At 44.8% G+C, this 22,500-nt stretch overlaps 1 protein-coding gene and 1 pseudogene across 1 annotated transcript in view; one reads left to right on the top strand and one right to left on the bottom strand.

Moving 5' to 3' along the window:
• LOC134451810 (inactive all-trans-retinol 13,14-reductase-like) overlaps positions 1-7,326 on the top strand; it is an 11,639-nt pseudogene extending 4,313 nt beyond the window's left edge.
• A 3,454-nt stretch (positions 7,327-10,780) lies between these two features.
• LOC134451809 (uncharacterized) overlaps positions 10,781-22,500 on the bottom strand; it is an 83,755-nt gene continuing 72,035 nt past the window's right edge. Inside the window, exons 12-17 of the mRNA XM_063202208.1 lie at positions 21,812-22,014; positions 16,273-16,415; positions 14,130-14,344; positions 13,045-13,216; positions 12,235-12,591; positions 10,781-11,353 (exon numbers count right to left, since the gene is read on the bottom strand). Of these exons, the coding sequence (XP_063058278.1) occupies positions 11,051-11,353; positions 12,235-12,591; positions 13,045-13,216; positions 14,130-14,344; positions 16,273-16,415; positions 21,812-22,014 (1,393 nt within the window). The 3' untranslated portion in view covers positions 10,781-11,050. The remainder of the gene's footprint in view (positions 11,354-12,234; positions 12,592-13,044; positions 13,217-14,129; positions 14,345-16,272; positions 16,416-21,811; positions 22,015-22,500) is intronic.

Below are 22,500 nucleotides of genomic sequence, written 5' to 3'. Positions count from 1 at the left end.
TTACCTCACCCAGAGGCGATTCTAGGGTCATGTGGGGCCCCAAGCGAAAATGCAGACGAAAGAATATTTGAACCAAAATCACCACTATTGTAATACAGTATGGGCTGTTATTCACTATCTATGGGCTTGGGGTCCCCAAGCGGCTGCCTACCTTGCCTGGTGGCAAGATGCGCCTCTGACCTCACCTTACCTTAGGATTCTTGATCCTGATATTAGCAACCTGTTCACAATTTTTTTGTTTTGTATAGATATCCAGGAGCGTGTGAACCTCCTGAAGCCAGGTAAGGGATGTTTGCTCACCTTCTGCGGGTTTGATGCCACTCCAGAGGAGCTTGGACTCGGCCAGGACACCAACTTCTTCTTCAAGGACAACGACATGGACAAGATGTGAGTGCATGGATATTGCATCCTTGGCTTATATTGTACCCCACACGCTCATAAGAGAGTGAATTGCGACATAACCTTGTCATTGACCTGAAATGGCGCAATTACACGTTTGGAGTGGCAATCTCCAAATTGTTTGTCATGTTTGCTATGTTTACAATGATTGCTGAAGGTACAGTATATGTTGGTTTAGATAACGTCTGTAGCTTTGTAGTGCATAACATTCCACCAGTGGATTGATGTAATCATTGTTGAAAAGACAATACTTAATACTACACTATTACTACATTACACCAGGTATTTAGTAATACATGTACATTACAACTTGGTCTTCTGTGTACTTAGTCATCGCCATTGTGTGTGTTAGGTTGAATAACTTCGCGCACAAAGTAAATGAAACCGTGAGTGTGTGTTAGGTTGGATACCGCCTCTACCATGAACTAAATGACATGTAATTGTGTGTGTGTTAGGTTGGATAATGCAATAAAATGTAATTTCTTTGTGTCAGGATGGATAACTTCTTCAGCCTGAGCAAGGAAGAAGCCCCAGAGAACATGCCCATGATGTACTTCACCCTCCCATCTGCCAAGGACACCACAGCCAAGATCAGACACCCAGGTGTGTGTGTGTGTGTTGTGTGTGTGTGTGTGTGTGTGTGTGTGTGTGTGTGTGTGTGTGTGTGTGTGTGTGTGTGTGTGTGTGTGTGTGTGTACACAGTGTAAAAAGTTGAAGGTTTCTCCAAGAACCCTCTTGTTCTTCAGTTAGTTTGTTCACATACCGTTTGCCAATGTGGAGGATCCCCACAGTAGAATAAGGTGTGTGTGTGTGGGGGGGGGTCTCTACTGAAAAAGTGGGGAACAACTGACCTACAGTACAGTACACACACCTTACATTCTCTCCTTGTTCTTACCCTGGGCAGGTAAGACCTCCATGATCATGATGACCACGGTGAACTACGAGTGGTTTGGGGAGTGGAAGGACGAGAAGAAGAGAGGAGACGACTACATGTCGTACAAGATGAGATTCGTCAACCACATGTTTGACTGGGCCTGCCAACACTTCCCCAAGCTCAGAAAGAAGGTAAAAATAGATGCACACAGAAACACACACACACACACACACATGCTTGTGTGCCATACTTAAGCCATACATTATCATATTCATGTCCTAACACAGCTATTCTGTGTTTGTGTGTGTATCTCAGCTGGTGTACCAGGAGGTGTCCACCCCTCTGTCTAATTACCCGGGTGCTTATCTGGGAGCCATGTACTCGGCCGAGAACCTGGACGATACGACCCCGTATCCATGGCCAAGAACCGCTGCGATACGCCTGTCAAGAACCTCTACATCTCAGGTAAGAGGATAGAGGTTCTTTCTCTCTCGTGTATGAGCGTATGAACGTATGCGGGTGCATGTGCGTGTGTGTAGTGGAGTCCATGCCTATGCATTCATATTTCATATGTTGTGTAGCCTCATATGTCTAAGTTGTTTTAATGACAAAATGCTTAAGTACCGGCCACTTCTTGAATTAATCATGAATTTGGGGTATAACTGCAAGTTAATTGTTCTTGTGTTTGGAAGCCTTGGACATGTACATAAGCTGGTCATGCGAGGACTGCAACTGTGTGGATTATGCAAAAAGAGTGCAAAGGGACTTGCCAAATTCTGCTCAATTTCTGCCATAATTGGGAGCCTGTCCATCTGGAGACGGAGATGTCACATCTATAGAGACAGGACTTATTATCTGTTTATCATCAATCTTGCCAATCTACAGGACTTTTTCCAATACTGTTTGGATCTGTAATCCTTCCCTGTGTGACGATCCAAATAAAAGTACTAAACTGTGTGTGTGTGTGTGTGTGTGTGTGTGTGTGTGTGTGTGTGTGTGTGTGTGTGTGTGTCCTGCAGGTCAGGACGTGTTCAGCAGTGGTGTTGCTGGGGAGCTGCACGGAGGTCTGCTGTGTGCCTCCACCGTGCTGAACCACAACATCTACGCACACCTGCACCTCATCAAGAAGAGGCTCAAGTGGGCAAGGCCAACTAGAACGCACAATTGGCCAAGAAGCTGCAGTGGCTGCAGGACATCCAATTGTCCAAGAAACTGCAATGAGAACAGCCAATAGGCTGCCAGATTGTGGTGAGATCACCACCTGATTGGGCAAGACATTACGGAAAGAATACCCCACTGGTCAACATACTACAGTGACAATGCATAATTGGATGACAGACTGCCGTGAGAACACCCCATTGGCCAAGAGACTGTAGTGTTGTGACATTGCCTGATTGGTTTACACATTACAGTGAGAAAACCTGATTATATAATATGACTGAGGTCATTGAGAACGTCCACTTACCAAGAGTCATTAGTGGAACTCACACAGACAATGGCTATACCTTATGAATATTTACTTTAATTTTCCTTTTGCTCACTCTTAGTTACTCTTACTTTTACTTTCTGACTTACTTATGAACATACAAGAGGTCATTTCACCAGTTGTGAGTTTTTGGCATGTATTTAAGTTTTGTAGAGTGGTAGCATGTGACCTCCGTCTTGATGGCAAAGGTCAAAGTGTAAGTACTCACATGTGCCCTGATTACAGCATCGTCCTCACACACTGCTCCCCGAGTATATTATTTGAATTATTTTTAAGTGTGCGGCATGTAATATGGGATCTTTCTATGGTATGTAATATGGGACTTTTCTATGCTCTGTAATATGGGATCTTTCTATTGTATGTATGATGCCTGGGATTATGCTTTGGAACAATTTGGTATTTTTATTACTGTATTTCATGCCATTGTTTTTATTTTTGATTCTGAACTTTTATATTGACTATACGTTGTCGTTGGGCTACATTGTGCATCATAAATATGTATCATAGAACTCCCGTTCATGACTTTCAGTGGCCAATAGGTGGAAGGTGTAAAATATTAAATATTAAATATCAAAGATCTCTTGAAAATACTTTTTTCCTGATAAGACGTTTTTCAGTCATCCTGTCAAGCAATAACAAAATACACATAGACATGACTCATAAGAATTACTTTGTCTTCTTTGGCTGTTGATGTTGATGTCTATGATATCTACAGTGTATTATCCCAACTCAACAATTTCTGTCTACCTTTGACCAGACTGCAATCTTTGATGTCTAAGGTGATGTTGGAGTCAAAATGTGACGTGCATCTCAAAGGCACCCCCTTGTGGCAGCATAACTTCACTGACCGTTTGGGTTAGGGAAAAGTCTAGGTTTAGGCCACATAGTCAATATGCGACAGGTATGCCCGCAACATCAAAAATTGCAGTCTGATCAACAGTTGTCTTAGATTGACAAGTTAGATTGACAAGTTAGATTGACAAGATGAGACTGTGTTGGTTATATCACAATAACTATCAGCTTGGGTCCAAATATTGGATATCCATTGAAACCAGCCAATTATGCTAACAATATTACCGATACTAATAGAGTATGGTAGAAGAACCATGTGATGTTGCTTTCTGCTCATCCACTACTATATGCTCCGATGATCATAACCTAGGTATATTTAGCATTTTCCATGAGTATGCATTGTAGGGGGAATTAGATAACTTAATTCCCCCTATTAGGGAATTAGATATTACTTAAAGATGTCCTCTCAATGTTATTTCAGTAATCCATAGTAAAGAAGAGGGATCACTGCACACTGGTGGACTTTAGTTTTGCTGTTTTTTATTTAGGTGAACAACGCGTTTCGCATTGCGCTTCGTCAGGTTCACTTATTTCAGTAATATTGCTGTGTTCCCCATTGTTATTGAATGTGTTACACGTTGGTCCTGTTTTAAAAAAATGTTCTGGTTGCTTTGTTCCAAGCCATTTTTGCAAGCTAGCAAGGTGGCTTGTGGAGAAACGAGAGGGTGTTCCGGGTTTCTCGTGGAAATGCGTCTCTGATTGGCTCACTCCTCCTGCTCTCGTGGAAATGCGTCTCTGATTGGCTCAGTCCTCCTGTTCTTGGAGAGATTGTAATGGGAAACAGAGTCGCCACTTCCTCGGGTGGTACTGCACTATAGGGGCGCCAACGGAGGCATGCAGGCTCCATTCAGGGCTGTGCTCTTTCGACAGCGACCCCTAGGTGAGCTGCAGGCACGGAGCAATCAGACTGGGCATGCTGTATGTATGAGGCTTTGAGCTCTGTGTGTATCTGAGAGTAGCAACCAGCTGATAGCTAAGCTAAGCTAGGTTTCGGGCCACCAGACGTTGCTTGTTTTGAAAACAATCAGAAAAAAAATTACTCGACATGTTTTTAGAAAAAATGTGTCGACATAAACCCTTGTTAGCAACGCCTTCTTTCGATGTGACGCAACACAGAAAGGCTTTCGTGATTCGCCCGTTTATGTCAATTGTTTTTGTCAATTGGGAAACACAGCCAGGCGAGGTGACGCACCGCTATGAGAGCCTTGCAAGTGAGTTTAACTTGGGGTGACCGTCCGATTTTCAAAAGGAGTGAGTAAAACTGTTTTGTCGGAAGTTGGCCATTAATAGAAAACCAAACACACAAATACACTCACATTCTCCTTATCCCCCTCTCTCTCAAACATTCTGAACTTAAGTGCTTAGCTGCAAACCACTTGCGTTCGGTTTATACCTGGCTCTGAATGTTTTCACACACCTGGATGAACCTGCTGACATCCACATTGTCCTCACTTTTTGCAGAGAGAAAAAAAAGAGTAACTATTATGTATTTATTTTTTTGCGGCGCGAAACAACTTCCTGGTTCTCGGACACTCAGAGGTGCAGTTTGATCATGGTGGCCGGTTCGAGAATAGGTGCGGGATTGGTATTAATAGATTAAGTTTTAAGATTAAGTCTTCATCATTACAATTTTCATGATGATAGGGCTGCACAAAGGGGTTCATGAGTTCCATTAGTTGGTATTTTTTGGCATTTATTTTTTATTAGGTCCGTCAAAATTAACATGTTAATCGTGATTAGATAAGGTTTTTTTCAAGATTTATTTTTAAAATCGCAATTACTTTCCCAGCATTCCCAGCCTAATTTGAGGGTCTAGAGAGTGCAGACGCACTCCTTATCCTGCTGACAGACAAACAGACAAACCAACGCGACCAAAAACATAGCCTCCTTGGCGGAGGTAACAAACCAACAAAACAACAAAGACCATCATTGTTGGAGCCTCAAGGGAAAATGATTCATTTGTTCATCTTGGTCTCAAGAGATGATGAGCAGACCAAGGATATGAATCACTGGAACAATGTTGTGTGATCTGAAGAGCCCAAGATAAACAAATTTACTTTAGATTGTGTCAAGCATGTACGGTGGTAAACAAGTGAGTTTTAAAAAAAAGTTTATCCTCTTTAGCCAAGCATGGTAGTGGGACTGACATGGTTTGGGGATGCATGAATGCCTTCAACATTTGCAATCTGAAATACACCTAAAAGAAACATGCATGTCAACATGCACTGTGATTAGTGAGGCAGATCATGATATTCTCCATAGGATTGCATTCAAATCTCACACCAATGTATTTAAGCCAGGTGTAGACTCAAAATGTTAAAGTTAAATGCAAAGAAAGGTTGAAACGCACACCGATGACCTCCCTTTTAATCCCTTTTCATTTTGAGACGATTCCAGCCAACACGGCCCCCTCTCTACCGGATTTTAATCTGGGGTGTACTCACTTTGTGGGTACATGTTCAAACATGAATGGCTGTATTTAGTTTTTTTTCTGAGTGAACAAGAACTTTAAGCGGTTAAATATGTGAAATTTCTGTAATGCAATCCTATGATAAGATACAGTATACTCACAAATCTGCAAAACCTGTGAGGGGTGTACTCACTTCCGTGATATAGGGCCTACTGTATAATAATACTATGTTATATGTTTTCAGCCAACTCAGCCTGTTCCCTTTGGAACAGGTACCAGCAATGTTCTGGTTGGCCTGAAAACAATATTTGTTCTGTTGACCTTTTGGTTAGTACACTTGATTCTGAATGCAGTGATCTGTGTTCGAATCTTAGGGGAAACAACCTTTCCTGCATTTGCTAAGCCTAAAAGGCCCGTGGTGGTCCAATGTGGCAGGATTCTTTTCTGCCACGTGGGATGTCCGGGTTTGGAAATGGATATATTTTTTCGCTGGGCACCCCAGGAAGTACACTACACTATACTACACATCACACACACACACACACACACACACACACACACACACACACACACACACACACACACACACACACACACACACACACACACATACACACACAGACACTCAAACAAAAACACACCACACACACACACACTCTCTCATAAACACACACACACACACACACACACACACACACACACACACACACACACACACACACACACCAGCGTCGGCGCTATGGGGGGGCATTTGTAGGCAGTGCCCCCCCTAGGCAGTGCCACTGGCGCCCCAGCACCCAACACAGGACAAAAAATATGTATCTGCTTCATGTAAAAAAAAACCTACAGTATAATCCTGGACACATATCGCGTCTGTGCTGAATGTGGTGTCCACCTTGCAATAAACAATCTTGTTTACAGACATATTGGTGTAGGGAGGAGGAGGTGTTTTCCACAGTAGTAGCGCGATCAGCCTGTGCAGTAGGTAGGTAGAACTAAACGTGAGTGACTCTGCGGCCAGTTATTTGGTGAACTTGACTCGAACTTGTTAAATGGCAGTGCCCCACCGTTGTTTACCTAACCCCCCCCCCCTCCCCCCAAGAGATGTGCGCCAACGGCGACTCTGACATCACACAGACAGTTTTTGCTTACTGCATCTACAGCATTTACAGTTGCAGAAAGGCTGTGTCCTCCTACCACCAGGGGTTACCTCCCCCTCCCCATGTGATTTTTGTCATAAATTGTTACAGAGCAACAGTACAGCGTCCAAACTCGCCATCCAACCCATGCCTGCAGTTCACCTAGGAGCGCTGTCGAGCGAGGGCAGCCCATATAAGGCTGCCGCTAATAACTCACAATTGTGCTCGATGTCGGCTGAAACCTGACAATAATACTGCGGGTTCTGAGAAAAATTAATTTACGGCAGTCGTGGTCACAGCAACAGCCGGTCGACCAATCCAATCGCAGTGTGTGAAGCCACTCATGATGTAATAGTCAATAAAGGTGTATTTTATAAAGATCAAGCGCGTTCAAGCGTGCTGTTTGAAAGGAAAGTCTATCCTGCCTTTGGGAAAATTAAAATGAAAACATGATAACAATTCTCTCCCAAGCAACGGCAGCATATATGGTGGATCTCCATAGGACCCCATTTATTCTGACTGCCTATGCGCTCCTCCGTTGGTGCCACCAAGAGCACAGTACCACCCGGGAAACGTTGGAAGTTTTCTCTCTCGTCATAATATCCATAAAGCCTATCTGGTAACAGCTATTTGTTTCAGGCTCCCTGTACATGCCTGTCCACATGGGTCAGCAAGTAAGGATCCATGATGTAATGGCTAGGGTTACAGTTGCTAGACTAACTGCAGTGATCACAGAACATAACACCAGCATATGGTATAAGGAAGGCGGACAGACGGCCAGCCACCAGTGTGGTCCCTCAACACAGGATCAGAGATTCTAGGAGTATTATGTCTCTCTGACAGGATGTTCTCTTCCGTTCGACAGTACATTAGTACTTATCGCTGCAGGCATACTGCCTTGTGGTCAGGGCTTGCCGGAGGGTAGAGTGCACTCACACAGAAATATGCCGTTATGAAGTGGAAAGGGTAAATAAGTACAGAAAGGATTACAGGTAAACAAACAAAATGCATTATGCTGAGAGGAGTGTACTGTATGGGGAGCAGATGAGTGGGGATTTGGCTCCCTCTGTCTTCCATTTCTGTAAACAAACACAAGCACACATGGGCAAGCACAGATACTTGCACACACACAAGCACACGCACACACACACACACACACATGCATAAAAGCACGCGCACACTCTAACACACACACGCACACACACACAGACACGCACACACACACACACAATCGCATATCGACTGAGAGCTAAGGAAACACTCGAATGCTAGGTTTGATACACATAGCAAGGGTTTCATAATCAAGGTTTTATTGTTCATGATTCATATTGTTCACTCATATTGCACAGACAGACAGACAGACAGACAGACAGACAGACAGACAGACAGACAGACAGACAGACAGACAGAAACAGCTACACAACCAGAAGACACATGTGAAATAAAAACTTTATTGTTGTACATATGAAAGTTTGAAAATAATAGCCTATGGCTTCATGCCTTCCATTACGAGCATTGTAATGACATTTGCTATCTCATTCAACAGATATGTATAGGAAATAAATTGAGATCTTAGTTTTACTTGTCTTTAAAAACATATAAATAGCCTACTATCAAGTCATTTTGGCACAAAAAAATGTAAAATTCATCATAAAGAATGACCTACTTTTGTAGAAAATGATGAAAACAAATAGATACAAATAATAATAATAAAGAAGAAGAAGAAGAAAGAAAATAATGGAAAAATAAAATAAAAAGTCTAGCATGTATTGAATTGGGTGTGTGTGCGTGTGTGCTCACGCGTGCGTGCGTGCGTGCGTGTGTGTGTGTATGTGAGAGAGAGAGAGAGAGTGTGTGTAAGAGAGAGAGATAGAGAGAAAGAGAGAGAGGAAGAGACAGAGATAGAGCTCAGCATTTCTCAGACATTTCATTCTATTAGAGGTTTCTTTTTTAATGGGGAGACACTTATACATTTTTCAATTTCTCAGCTCCCTTCCTTGCGCTGTCAACCCTCCGGATGAGGTGATTTGGTCGTGACCCAGGCACACGAGGCACAATTGGACTTGGACTCCAGGCCAGAGGTCGAATGCACCCCAAAGCCCATGGGCCACACACCCCTGTGTGGTTGTGGGGGATACACTTTGTAGCCGACAGACTTTGGGGGCAGATTTGACCCTGAGATGGATCTGACTGTCGAGCCATGTTGTGGCAACACACACACACACACACACACACACACACACACACACACACACACACACACACACACACACACACACACACACTCACACACACACGGAGGCGGGCACACAGACACACACACGGAGGCGGGCACACAGACACACACACAGCAAGACACAGACATAGACACACAGAGACAGAGACACAGACAGAGCAAGACACAGAAACCGAGTGAGACACACATACACACACAATGACACACACAGACACAGACACACCGCAAGACACAGAGACACAGACACAGCGAGACGCAGAAACAGAGTGAGAAACACCGACACACCCACACACACACATGGAGGCGGGCACACACAGGCACACATACCGCAAGACACAGACATAAACACAAAAACACAGAGAGACACAGACGCAGCGAGAAGCAGAAACAAAGTGAGACACACATACACACACAGCGACGCACGCACACACACACACACACACACACACACAAACACACAGAGGCGGGCACACACAGGAAGACACAGACATCAACACAAAAACACAGAGAGACACAGACACAGCGAGAAGCAGAAACGCAGTGAGACGAACATACACACAGAGCGACACACATACATGCACACACGCACATGCACATGCACACACACACACACACACACACACGGCACAGCTCAGCCTCAGTCCACTGACGTGCGTGGGTTCTACATTTCTCCATATCTACATGTTGGAGGTTCCTTCAGCTCATGGTAGCCCTGGTGGTATTGCATGTCTGTGAAGAGAGAGAGAGGGAGGGGAGGCATCAGTTAGAAGGGAGGAAGGGGACTTCCCTTACTTAAATTATTCACCTGTCAGGCTATTTTAAGGAGGTAGAGGGGTGTGTGTGTGTGTGTGTATGTGTGCGGTGGAGGAGAAGCTTCTCTTAGAATTAAATTAACCATAATCCATAGTCTTGCTTTTGGGGTTTTGCATAATTTCATTCCCAGCGAAACTCTGAATTATGGATACTACATTTTAAGTGGTCGTGTCACATTGTTTTACAAAACCACTTTGGTGGATTGGAGGGCCGGAATCTCGTTATTAAAATTCCCACAAGTTTTCATATAAAGTGAATTACCCATTCGACTGAAAAAATGCCCCCCTCACTCGTGATGCCCCCACTCTCTCTTTTTCTCTCTCTGAGGTCTTGAAGGAACTGCTGAAGTTTCCAGACTCTGGGAGGTCACAGACTAAACTTAAACCATATTAATTACACCTCAGCAGGTCCTGACGAGGTTAAAGCAATCACACTTACCGTAATTTCCAGACTATAAGCCGCCACTTTTTTCACATTATTCAAAGCCTGTGACTTAAACAATGAGTAAGATATTAACCAGTAAGATATAAAACAATCAAATTCAGTGGACGTGGCTTATATTCAGGTGTGCTTTATAGTCCAGAAATTGCAGTGTTAATCAATTAATTCGTCAATAAGATCTAAATTGTTGTTGCATGTTCCAGACAATGTAAACCATAATAGCAACTAGCACACAGATTTTGAGGGCGAGAACGAGGAGCTCAAAGGCTTTGGGATCTCACACTTTAAACCCAAACCATCATCATCATTACATATCAGCAGGTCTTAACCAGGCGAAATCAATCACAATCATCTAATTAATTAATTAATCAATAAATTAATTAATTAACGAATTACTCAATTAATTAAAAATCTTCTGCACGTCCCAGACGATGTAGACTACAATGGCGGCCAGCACAAAGAGTTTGAGGCTGAGCACGAGCGTGATGCTACCCAGAGTCATATTCTCCTCCACCAGGGGGCGGTGTTCGGGGTCGTTAATGACGTTACCGCGTGCTCGGCCCAGGATGGTCATGATGTCCACCAGGTTGTGCTTGCCCTCCTCGCGCGCCTCCCTGTCCGCCTCCTCCAGCTCCTCCGCCGCCTCCGCCAGCTGCTCCACCTCCTCCTCCGACAGCATGGGCCGGCCCCCTTGTGGACGCACCTAGGAAAGAAGTGTTAAATATCAATTTTAGTGATTTATTTGTTCATTTATTAGCTCCACCTCCTCCTCCGGCAGCATGGGCCTGCCCCCTTGTGGACCCACCCAGGGACAAGGGGCCCCCAGAATTGGGTCATCATTACATTGTATGTATTGGGGGGCCCTTTCAGATCAATTTATTCCAGGCCTAGCCAAAGCTGTCACCGGCCCTGTCTTTATATAACTTATTATACCACATGAGGCAGATGTACTGTTTTAGCATATCACACTGTGACATACAACACAGCATGTACATGCAAAGCTATCATGAAGTGCACTAGGTGAGGTATTAGAGGCATAGGCCTTATGCCACCATGATATCATGCTGTATTCAGATACTCTTTGTAAGGTGTTGAACTGAGGGCATTGGACCACGTTTCTGGAAAGCATTGTTGCTAACCAGTTTGCAACTTACTGGATATCCAATGGGAAATTGCATTGCAACCAAGTCAGTTGCTAACTTAGTTAGAAACGATATTGTCAAGAAACGCACCCCTGGTCAGTGGCGTGCACAGGAATTTTGGCTGGCAGGTGCTGAAGAGGGGTTGGGGGGCTCCCTTACTAGGCTGTAGAGACTATATATTATATCGGGCCGTAATGGTCGCATGCTTTTTTATCGTGAGGCATTATCATGTCAACATGAACCTCAGTACATTGTGATAAAAACTCTCAAAAAAAGAACGTACAGAAGGGCATTTTTTTGTCCAGTAGGGCAAAGGAGTAGGTGCTTTAGCACCACCTTGTCCCTATCTGTCCAAAACTATGCCCCTGGTATAGCTAAGTTGCCACAATGTTACCATAGTACATGTTACCATTCAGGTGCTCATGGTATTCAAGGTTCTGACCTGAGGGGGCGCCAGAGAGCATATGGCGCGGAGCCGTCCGTAGGAGCGCAGGTGGGCCACGTTGGCGCGCAGGAACAGCAGCAGGACGTTGAGGTCGTTGAGCGGGCAGCCCAGCTTGCGTCCCGTGATGAGGCTGAGGGCAGGAAGAACCTCGTACAGCTGCAGGAAGCCAGTGTCCCAGACGAACAGACGGAACAGGCTGAAGAGGACGATGGGACCCAGCAACAGGTAGATGGCGCCGTTCGCCACGCTGATGATCTGGAAGACCAGCAGGCCAGTGATCTTGCACTGGACCAGCTCGGGCACCCAGGGCTGGTCACGCAGGAGGCCCGTGCGGACCAGGCAGCTGAACTCGTCCTACAGGGCACAGCAGGGCAAGGCAAGGCTTTTATTTGAAAAATGCACTTCACACTGATACATAAGCCAGTGATAGCATCATTCAGACTTTTTCACAGTTACACGAAAAACACAAATCAGTTTAGAAACAAAGCAGGGAAAACGACTAGTTTTCATAGTGTCTGACATTATGTGAAAAAGCTCCATTAAAACGATGTATGGATTGTCACTACCCCCTGCAGTGGAATTTCATTTGCTGACACTAAAAGCATCTCCATTTCTTGTCTTGCCAGTTATTCATCAAGGCATTTCAATTTGCTTAATTTCTATAACTCTTTATAAATAGGCCATTAAAGTGCATTTGTTTGTCTTTTTTGTGTACATGTCTTGCAAGTGTGTAGTTTATTGATTAAATAATTGATTGATTAATTCAATTGATTAATTGATTAAATAGGTTGATTAGCATAGCATTACCTGTAGGAAGGCCTGCAGGTGGAAGTAGAGCAGATAGAGGCAGGCGGCCGACATGAAGGTGAGCAGCAAGAAGCTGCGCAGGAACAGCATGCTAACCAGGAAGTAGGAGCTGTGCTTGCACTGCAAGTAGCGCTCCAGCAGCGGGTACTCAAAGTAGCGCTTCTGCTTCGCCCTGTAGCAGGAGACAACAAATGGTAAATGGTGAATGGATAAACAGAAAATTCATCTGACATGCATCGAATAAGGTCTGTGAATGCTTTATGAAATCGTACTCAACATGTTGCCTCTGCTTGGTTTTGTGTGAGATCGCAGGTAATCATTTGATTAATTTAAGTATGTTGTGAACCCGTTACAAAACGTGGGTACTCAAAGAAGAACTTTGTTTCTCACAGCACAACATAACTGAACATTAATCCAAAATGGAGAAACTATACTGTATTCTGAATGGATAATCCCAAAACCATAGGCAAAGCAGTGCTTCCACTTGACCCTGCGGATGATATGCTAGCGATCCTGTTTTATAATTTGTTTCAGAGTTACATTGCAAATCACAGAACTTGGCAGCATTTGTGACTACCAGACAACCAGCAGACCATGACTACATAAAGTAGTCAAGTTTCCAATGCTACTCGGAGTAAATGATACACACAGCAGATTATTTTAGAGCATGAAATGACAGAGAAGGAGTGGCAGCCATGTGATGTGAGACCAACCAGCAATTCTTTGGCAGGGTATTTACCCTCTTAAAAATTCAGCGGAGTGGAGTCATCTGTGATTGGTTCAGGGTTAGCCGTGGGAAAACACTGAGGTATGGGGAATGTACAGTAATAAATGTCATCTAGCGTGATGAGCTAACATTTGATTAGTTAGATTGCTGTAACCTAGATCCTAAACAGACCCTTGGTAATGGTAAGGTTTATCATGAAAAAACCCTATGCTCAATGAGAAGGTGATGGAAGTCGAGGGGGTCACTTGTGTTTTCGAGTAGGGGCGGTGATGCTCTAAAAATGTCTACACCTAAGTTTAAAATTATGTCAAAGAATCAGCAGCCATTTGTGGGGCCGCGATCTTGTGTGTCTGCTTACCTCTCAAGCTCTGCCTGGAAGTCAAGCGGGTCGCTGGACTTGTCGCGCAGGGAGACGATGCTCTGGGCGATGACGATGGCACGGTTGTAGGACTTGTCGAGCTCGTCGATAACGAACAGCAGGTCCGAGCCCAGGCTGGGCATCGCCAGGAAACGCCAGATCAGCGCGGGCAGGTACATCATCATCGCCATGATCAAAAGGGAATAAGGGAACACCTGAGGGGCACAGGTAAAGAGACAGAGAGACATTAAGGAGGGGAGAGGTAACTCGGACACAGGTTGACGACGAGAGAGAATGACGAGAAGGAGGATTTATAGGGAAAGGTCAGATCAGCGCTGGCCAACAGGGTACCTTCATCATTATGAGACACATTATGAGTAGGGGAATACTTGGCCACAGGTAGAGAAAGAATGACAACGACTGTGTTTGTGAGAAGGAGCATGTAGGGAAATTGCCAATAAGATCATTGCCAATAAGATCATTGCCAATAAGCACATCATCACCACCATGATCAGGAGAGAATAGTGGAATACCTGAGGGGCACAGGTAGAGGGAGCACAGATGGAGAAAGAAGGGGAGAGGCATATTATGAGTAGGGTAATACCTGAGGGGGAGGGGTATAGAAGAGGGACAGGAGGGGGAAAGAGAACCATGAGAAAGAACAAGTAGGGAAATGCCAGATTAGGGCTGGTATGTAAGCAAGGGAACACCTGAGAGAGAAAGGACGAAGAGGAGAGACACATTATAAGAGCAACCACTGAGGGGCACACATAATGAGTAGGGGAACAGCTGTAGGAGAGAGGCAGACACAGAGAGAACCATGAGAAAGAGCAAGTAGGAAAGGTACACTGTAGTTGCCGGAAGGTACATCATCATTGCCTTGATTAGCAGAGAACAAGGGAATACCCGCAGTAGACAGGTAGAGGAGGAAGGAGAGAGAAACATTACGAGTGGAACAGCTGCGGGAGACAGATAGATGAAGGAAGAGAACTATGAGAAAGAGCAAGTAGGGAGATGCAAGATCTGTGCTGGAAGGTACATAATCATCGTCATGATTAGCAGTGAGTAAAGGAACACCTGAGAGGGACAAGTATAGGAGGAAGGAGACAGACATTATACTGTACATAGGGGAATACTGGAGAGAGACAGGTAGATGAAGAGAGAACCATGCGAAGGAAAAAAAACAGGAATCAGCACCAGAAGGTACATCATCATCATCATCATCACCAGCATGATCAGGAGAGAATAGTGGAGCACCTGAGGCAGACATGAGAAAGAGCCAGTAGGGAAAGTCTGGCAACAACATAATGATCATTGTCAGTACAGGCAGCACATAAGGAGAGACAGAGAGGTAAAGAGAAAGAGAGATTTAAAGAAATACCTGACAAGGACATGTATAGACCGGGGAAAGGGAGAGAGAGAGAGAGAGAGAGAGAGAGAGAGAGAGAGAGAGAGAGAGAGAGAGAGAGAGAGAGAGAGAGAGAGAGAGAGAGAGAGAGAGAGAGAGACTGCCTAGTGGCATTCAGACTATTCTACAGTATGTGTGGCAACTTGGATGCCGCTCCACTCTCCACAGTGTGGGCAGCAGCAGTAGACACATCAAACCCCCTTAGTGGGAATCAGGCTTTCAAAGGCAGGCTGTAATCACTGTGTTTACAGCTCAGAGTTAGCCCAACTACAACGCACAACATAAACTCTCTGACCACACACACACACACACACACACACACACACACACACACACACACACACACACACACACACACACACACACACACACACACACACACACACACACACACACACACACACACACACACACACACACACACACACACAACACAAAACACACACACACCCACATACAAAGCCTTTTATGCTTACAGGCACAAACACATTGAAAAAGGATATGCAACCAGATACATACACACCTACACACAAACGCACACACACGCACATATGTGTACGCGTGTGCACGCACACACACACATACACACACACTCAATAATCAACACCTTTGTTTCCCCTTGGGCATTCTGTTTCACACACACACACACACTCAGATACACATGCGTACACACACACACACACACACACACACACACACACACACACACACACACACACACACACACACACTTACTTTGTGGACCCATAGTGATCGCTCCTCGAAGTTCCCATCGGAGTCGAACTCATGGTGCATGAGCGAGTCCCAGCAGTAGGTGTCCACGTAGGCTGCCTGCTTAGCCGTGAAGTTGTTTGGCGGGAAACAGCTGATCTGGGGGCCTGGCATTTGCAAAAAAATATAACATACAGAATAAGCATAAAGTTTCGTAATGAGTGCTGCCAATTACCATTTAGACAAAGAAGTTTATGGCCCAGCCATAGCCTAGTCGGCTGGGCACTGGCCTGCTATGCGGGTGACCCAGGCGTTCGTTTCCCGACCTGGGTCATTTCCTGATCCTCCCCCGTCTCTCTCAACCACTCATTTCCTGTCCCACTCTTTACTGTCCTGATTAAATAAAGTTGAAAACCCACAAAAAATATTACAAAAAAAGACAAAGAAGTTTATAGCATACGCTACCTATATAGGCTACATAAAAGAGTACAGTGTACAAGTGCTGTCAGTCAAATAATATATTGCTACCAGTGTCCTTTGCCATGACATTGTTAATCCGGAGGCCTGCCGTTTGGGAAGGGAATAATGAAATTGGATTGGATGATTGGGAGCAGCATAGATCAATGTACACAGATTCCAGGATAATATCAGGGTCATAGGCCCCCTGCCTAGCCATGAAGTTGCTTGGTGGGAAACAGCTGATTCAAGGGCCTGACATTTCAACAAGTTGAAATCCTATCATATTGCAGGGTTGAGACCAAGAAAAAAAATGAAAATATCAGTGTCCGAATGCCAGCTTCGCCATGAAACAGCTGTGAGTCTGTCTTTTGGGAAAAAGTACTGAAGTACTGGAGGACTGAAAACAACAGAAAATAAAAAAACAGATAGACCACTTGCTTCTCCATGAAGGTCTTGGGAGAGAAACAGCTGATCTGGGAGCCTGGCATTTAAACAAAAGGAGTACATCTATACAATCACCCATATTCAAATGTGGTTCATCTAATCTCCTACGGACACTATGAATAAACTGATAACAAAAATATATATATTCTGAAATATATATTTTATAATATATTCTGAAACCCAGGACGAAAAAAGGAGTCACAGGCACCCTGCTTTTCTGTGAGGTTTGTGTGTATGTCACTGTGTGTATCTGTGGGCCTGTCATTTGGAAAAGGAGCACATGTATTTATACATTTATATTTAAAGGAAGAACAGTTCCCACAAATAATGAGTGAGTACGGTTAGGCATACGTAGTTAGACATAAGGAACCAATCAAAACACACACACACACATACACACACACAGACACACACACACGGCAGGGGTATAAATTAAGCAGCCATGAGAGTATAGGGTGGTGCTGCTATCTTGATGGAGGTTAGGCCTGTATTTGGGGCGGCTGTAGTGGCCCTTCCCCTGCCCGTACACCAGGCCTGTATTTGGGGAGCCTGATCTAGCCCAGCCCCATACAGATGGTTAAAAACCACCGCAGGGAGAGGCGGTCCCACCCTTCCATCCATGCTCCTCTCATGTTTCCCGGAGACAGTCAATCCTGTGCCCTGCCCCTAGACCATAGCACCCTCCACACACATGCACGGATGCATGCACTTAAACAGGGGAGAACAGAGTTCTGTAGAATAAAATAGAAGAAATGCAGAGCTTATTGTTGTCATTTTACAGGGTGCAATGGCAATTAAAGCCTCAATTCAAGATTAGTAGTAGTGTCTTTATTGTCCCCCATGGGGGAAATTTCTTCAAAAAAAAAATAACAAAGACATACAGTTCATGTCAAGAACAAATGAACAAAGCGAAGAGAGACGAAATTCAGTGTTCCATTGAATTTCAGTGGTGAACAGGTCATTGCAGTGTATCGCATGGATTAAAACGTTCATGGCTCCTCATTTGCATGATATTGAACTTGGCTGAATATTTTCCGTTTTGCTTCGCTCTGTTTGTGTGTGCTTGCCTTTGCCCTCCTTTGCAAATTTTGCTTTGCTTCACAAATTTCCTAGAAGGTGAGACACACAGCATCCCACTCTAGACAGACAGGCAGCAGATTACCCAGGCAGCCATTCAGGAGAATTGGTGAACAGCACAGTAGGAGTAGGAGAGGTAGAATCGGCAGAGGAACTGTACAAGAGTCCAACTGACTCAGTTATTTAAAATTTTAAGAGCAAAACGGATGTTTCACCTTCTCCTTTCATAAAATATAGGCTTTATTACGCACAAACACGCATGCACACACACACACACACACACACACACACACACACACACACACACACACACACACACACACACACACACACACACACACACACACACACACACACACACACACACGGCCATGTGGAGACATGGTTACAGCGCATGACTATTTATACCCACGAAACCAGACTCCACCTATCCAGAAATGACACAGAACCTCCAATTTACTGACCAGAAGTAGAGTATACTGTTATGTGCTCTGTCCTCAGTGGCATTATAAATGACTACAGTCTACAATCTGTTCCCAGTTAAAATAAGGAAAACGTGAACTGTCATGGCTGATTTTTTTTTGGCTTATAGAAACCTGAGGCAACCTACAGTACATTGCATTACAATTATGTGAATTTTATGAATTATATGTGCTTCATCCTCGCTACTTTACTGTCTTCAATGTGTCTTCAGTTAAGATAAGCAAAAACGTGTTTTTTTTTTTACTTTGCACTATGTTTTTGTTTTGATTTAAAAAAGCTGAGACTAGACATCACATTACATTTAACAGTTTTATCCAACGTCACTCATAAGAAAGATGGCGCTTTAATTTACTTGTGTTTTTGACAAGCCAAGATGGCAGAGCTACAAAAATGTCAGCTGCTTATTAAATTGAGGAAATGACAGGCGATGCAGGCACATGCTGAGGATGATCAAGACATTGATGGAAATGCAGACATACAGCAGACATACAGCATGACAAGCTGAGCTGCTTCACAAGTCACTCTCCCACAGACACACATCTTAATGGCAGAATCCACTCATTTTACTGATAAAGCGAGGAGAGGAGAGGAGAGGAGAGGAGAGGAGAGGAGAGGAGAGGAGAGGAGAGGAGAGGAGAGGAGAGGAGAGGAGAAAAGAAAATGGGAGGAGAGCAGAGGAGATGATAGGAGAGGAGATAATTGAGGAAAGAGAAAAATGGAGAGGTGAGGCAAGGAGAGGAGAGGAGAGGAGATGGACAGAGAGGAGACGAGAGTTGAGGAGAGGAGATGAGAGGAAAGGAAAGGAGAGAGAAACACAGAGAGGGGAGTAGAGAGAAGAGAGCAGTGTAGAGGAAGAGAGATTAGAGGAGAGAAAATGAGAGGAGACGAGGAGGGAGGCGAGCTCCGTGGCGTGGGTAATTATAAGCCTCAATCATCATTCTGCCTCCTTTTTAATCACCATGCCGCCTATTAACATCTGCGTGCACACACACACACACACACACACACACACACACACACACACACACACACACACACACACACACACACGCACACGCACATGCACGCACGCACACACACACACACACACACACACACACACACACGCATATACTTCTCTCTCTCTCTGCCTCTCTCTATCTTTCTTATCACACACTTCTGCCACTTCTCTCTTTTAATCACTATGGTTTCTATTAACATCTGCATGCACTGATTGCCAGTCAGTGCAAGGATCTGATTGCTAGATTCACACACCCAAATCTTTACTCACACAGACACTCACACACACGCTTGCATGTACGTACGCATGCACGCACGCATGCATAAAGACGCGCATGTACGCATGCACGCATGTATGCACACGCACACGCACACGCATACGCACACACAGAGGCGCATCTTGCCACCAGGCAAGGCAGGCAGCCGCTTGGGGCCCCTAGATAGTGAATAACAGTCCACACTTTACCACAGTAGTGGCGATTTTGGTTCAAATGTTCACACACATACACACACACACACACACACACACACACACACACACACACACACACACACACACACACACACACACACACACACACACACACACACACACACACACTCACACCCACACTCACACACACACACACACACACACACACACACACACAATCAAGGCAACTGCAATCTTGAGCTTCTTAACTGCACACTGGCTCTCTCCAATCAGGGACTGGTGGCCCAAAATAATGTCCCAAAACAGCCCAGCTGGGCTCCATGCTGAGCCTAGTAATGATCTACACACACGCACACACACACACACACACACACACACACACACACACACACACACACACACACACACACACACACACACACACACACACACACACACACACACACACACACACACACACACACACACACACACACGCACGCACAATGTACACAATAATGTAGTTTTTACAGTTGTGTTGATGTGGAAAATTCCAAATAGAGTACAAGTAGGCCTATACCTACAATGTCAGGAACAGAGCGCTTCAACTTCTCCCCCTGCAGGGTTGAATTTCTTTTCAGGACTTAAAACCAGGGCCGGATTATCCATAAAGGTGCACCTGCTTGGTGTAGTGCCCGGGGGCACCACAGTGTCTTAGGTAATATTGGACCTGCTTGAAACCTGACACCTCTCTCAAAGCCTTGCATCCCTACAACACACACACTATATCGACTGGTACCACTCAGTGAGTATTGAGGATTGGGATGGACAGGTGTGGATGCAGCTCCGGACACGTCTCATGTAGCATGATGGGTTCAAGGTGCATCAGTAGGTGAATTCCTAGTGCTGAATTTTAGCTCTTATGTAAAAAAGGTACCACTAAACAGCATAAGCTACTAAACATGCTATCAAGCATGCTATTAATATGCTAACATGCTAAACAGCACATGCCATTCAATCTGTCTGCCTGCCTGTCTGCCTGTTTGTGTGTCTGCCTGCCCCATCTCTCTCCCTCTCTCTTTCTCACTCTAACACTCCCCATTTATCGAAAGCATCATTGCTTACCAGTTAGCAACTTGGTAGATTGCCAATGGATAATTGCTTTGCAACCTGATAAGTTGCAAACTTAGCAACACACACAAACACACACACACACACACACACACACACACACACACACACACACACACACACACACACACACACACACACACACACACACACACACACACACACTCACACACACACACACACACACACACACACACACACACACACACACACACACACACACACACACACACACACACACACTAACCTTAAACTGACAGTAATGCAATGTTTCAGAGTTTTCAAATTGTGCCCTTCCCAAAACCACCCCTAAACCTAACCTGTCAGTAATGCAATGGTTCTGAGTTTTACATTTGTGCTCTGACAAAACCTATCCCTAAACCTAACCTGTCAGAGGTGCAACAATAACCTGTGCTTTGCCAATGTGGCAGCAGACTACTTTGAAGCAGCGGGGAACACAGAACCCTTTTTTGAAAAAAGGGTCCTAAGTTCCCCGGTTGCGGGAAACATAGGACCCGGGGAACATAGGACCTGGGGAACATAGGGATGACCCCTTACCTAGTGAGATCTCCCTCGCGAAGGCCATGGACACCAGCAGCAGTGGCAGTCCAACTGACACAAACTTGATGAACTTGTCGAGTGGCAGCTCCAGCTCCAGGGTCTTCAGCCTGGCGTCTCCCCCGCTCTCCCCCACCTCCTGGACTATGGCATCGGCCAGCATGGCCTGGGCTGCCACAGAGGCTATCGACATGGCTGCACGTCTGTGGAGAGATAGAGAAATATGGGTATATTATAGCCTACACATGGGTTCTCAATTTTTGTTTCCCCTGGCTGCGCGACCCTGACTGCGCACAACTCAACCTCTGATTGTTGGAAACCGCTGTCGGTCAAAAAATTAGCTCACGTGGTTGACTGCCAGTGTCTTGCCCCTCCTCACAACACCGTGTTTATAAACAACAACAAAAACCATGTATATATGAGCGTCCTAAATAAGCATGGTGGCTATTGACATGGCTATCTGTGTGGAAGACGGAGAAAAACATTAGCAAAGAGACACAAACATATGGTACACACCAGGGCTTGACATTGGCACCTGTTAACCTGCCAAATGCTGGTAAAAACTGTCTGTGGCTAGTAACAATTTCAATCTCACTATTCTTACATTTACTCAGTAGCTAATTTTTTTTTCGGTGTGAAACGTCACAGTACTTGCATCAATTGTTTGACATTAATTGTAGAAATATTCC

The sequence above is a fragment of the Engraulis encrasicolus genome, chromosome 7, assembly GCF_034702125.1.
Source record: "Engraulis encrasicolus isolate BLACKSEA-1 chromosome 7, IST_EnEncr_1.0, whole genome shotgun sequence".
Lineage (NCBI taxonomy): Eukaryota > Metazoa > Chordata > Actinopteri > Clupeiformes > Engraulidae > Engraulis > Engraulis encrasicolus.
Note: the sequence above shows the minus strand (reverse complement) of the source record. Positions and strands in the feature narration are given on the sequence as shown.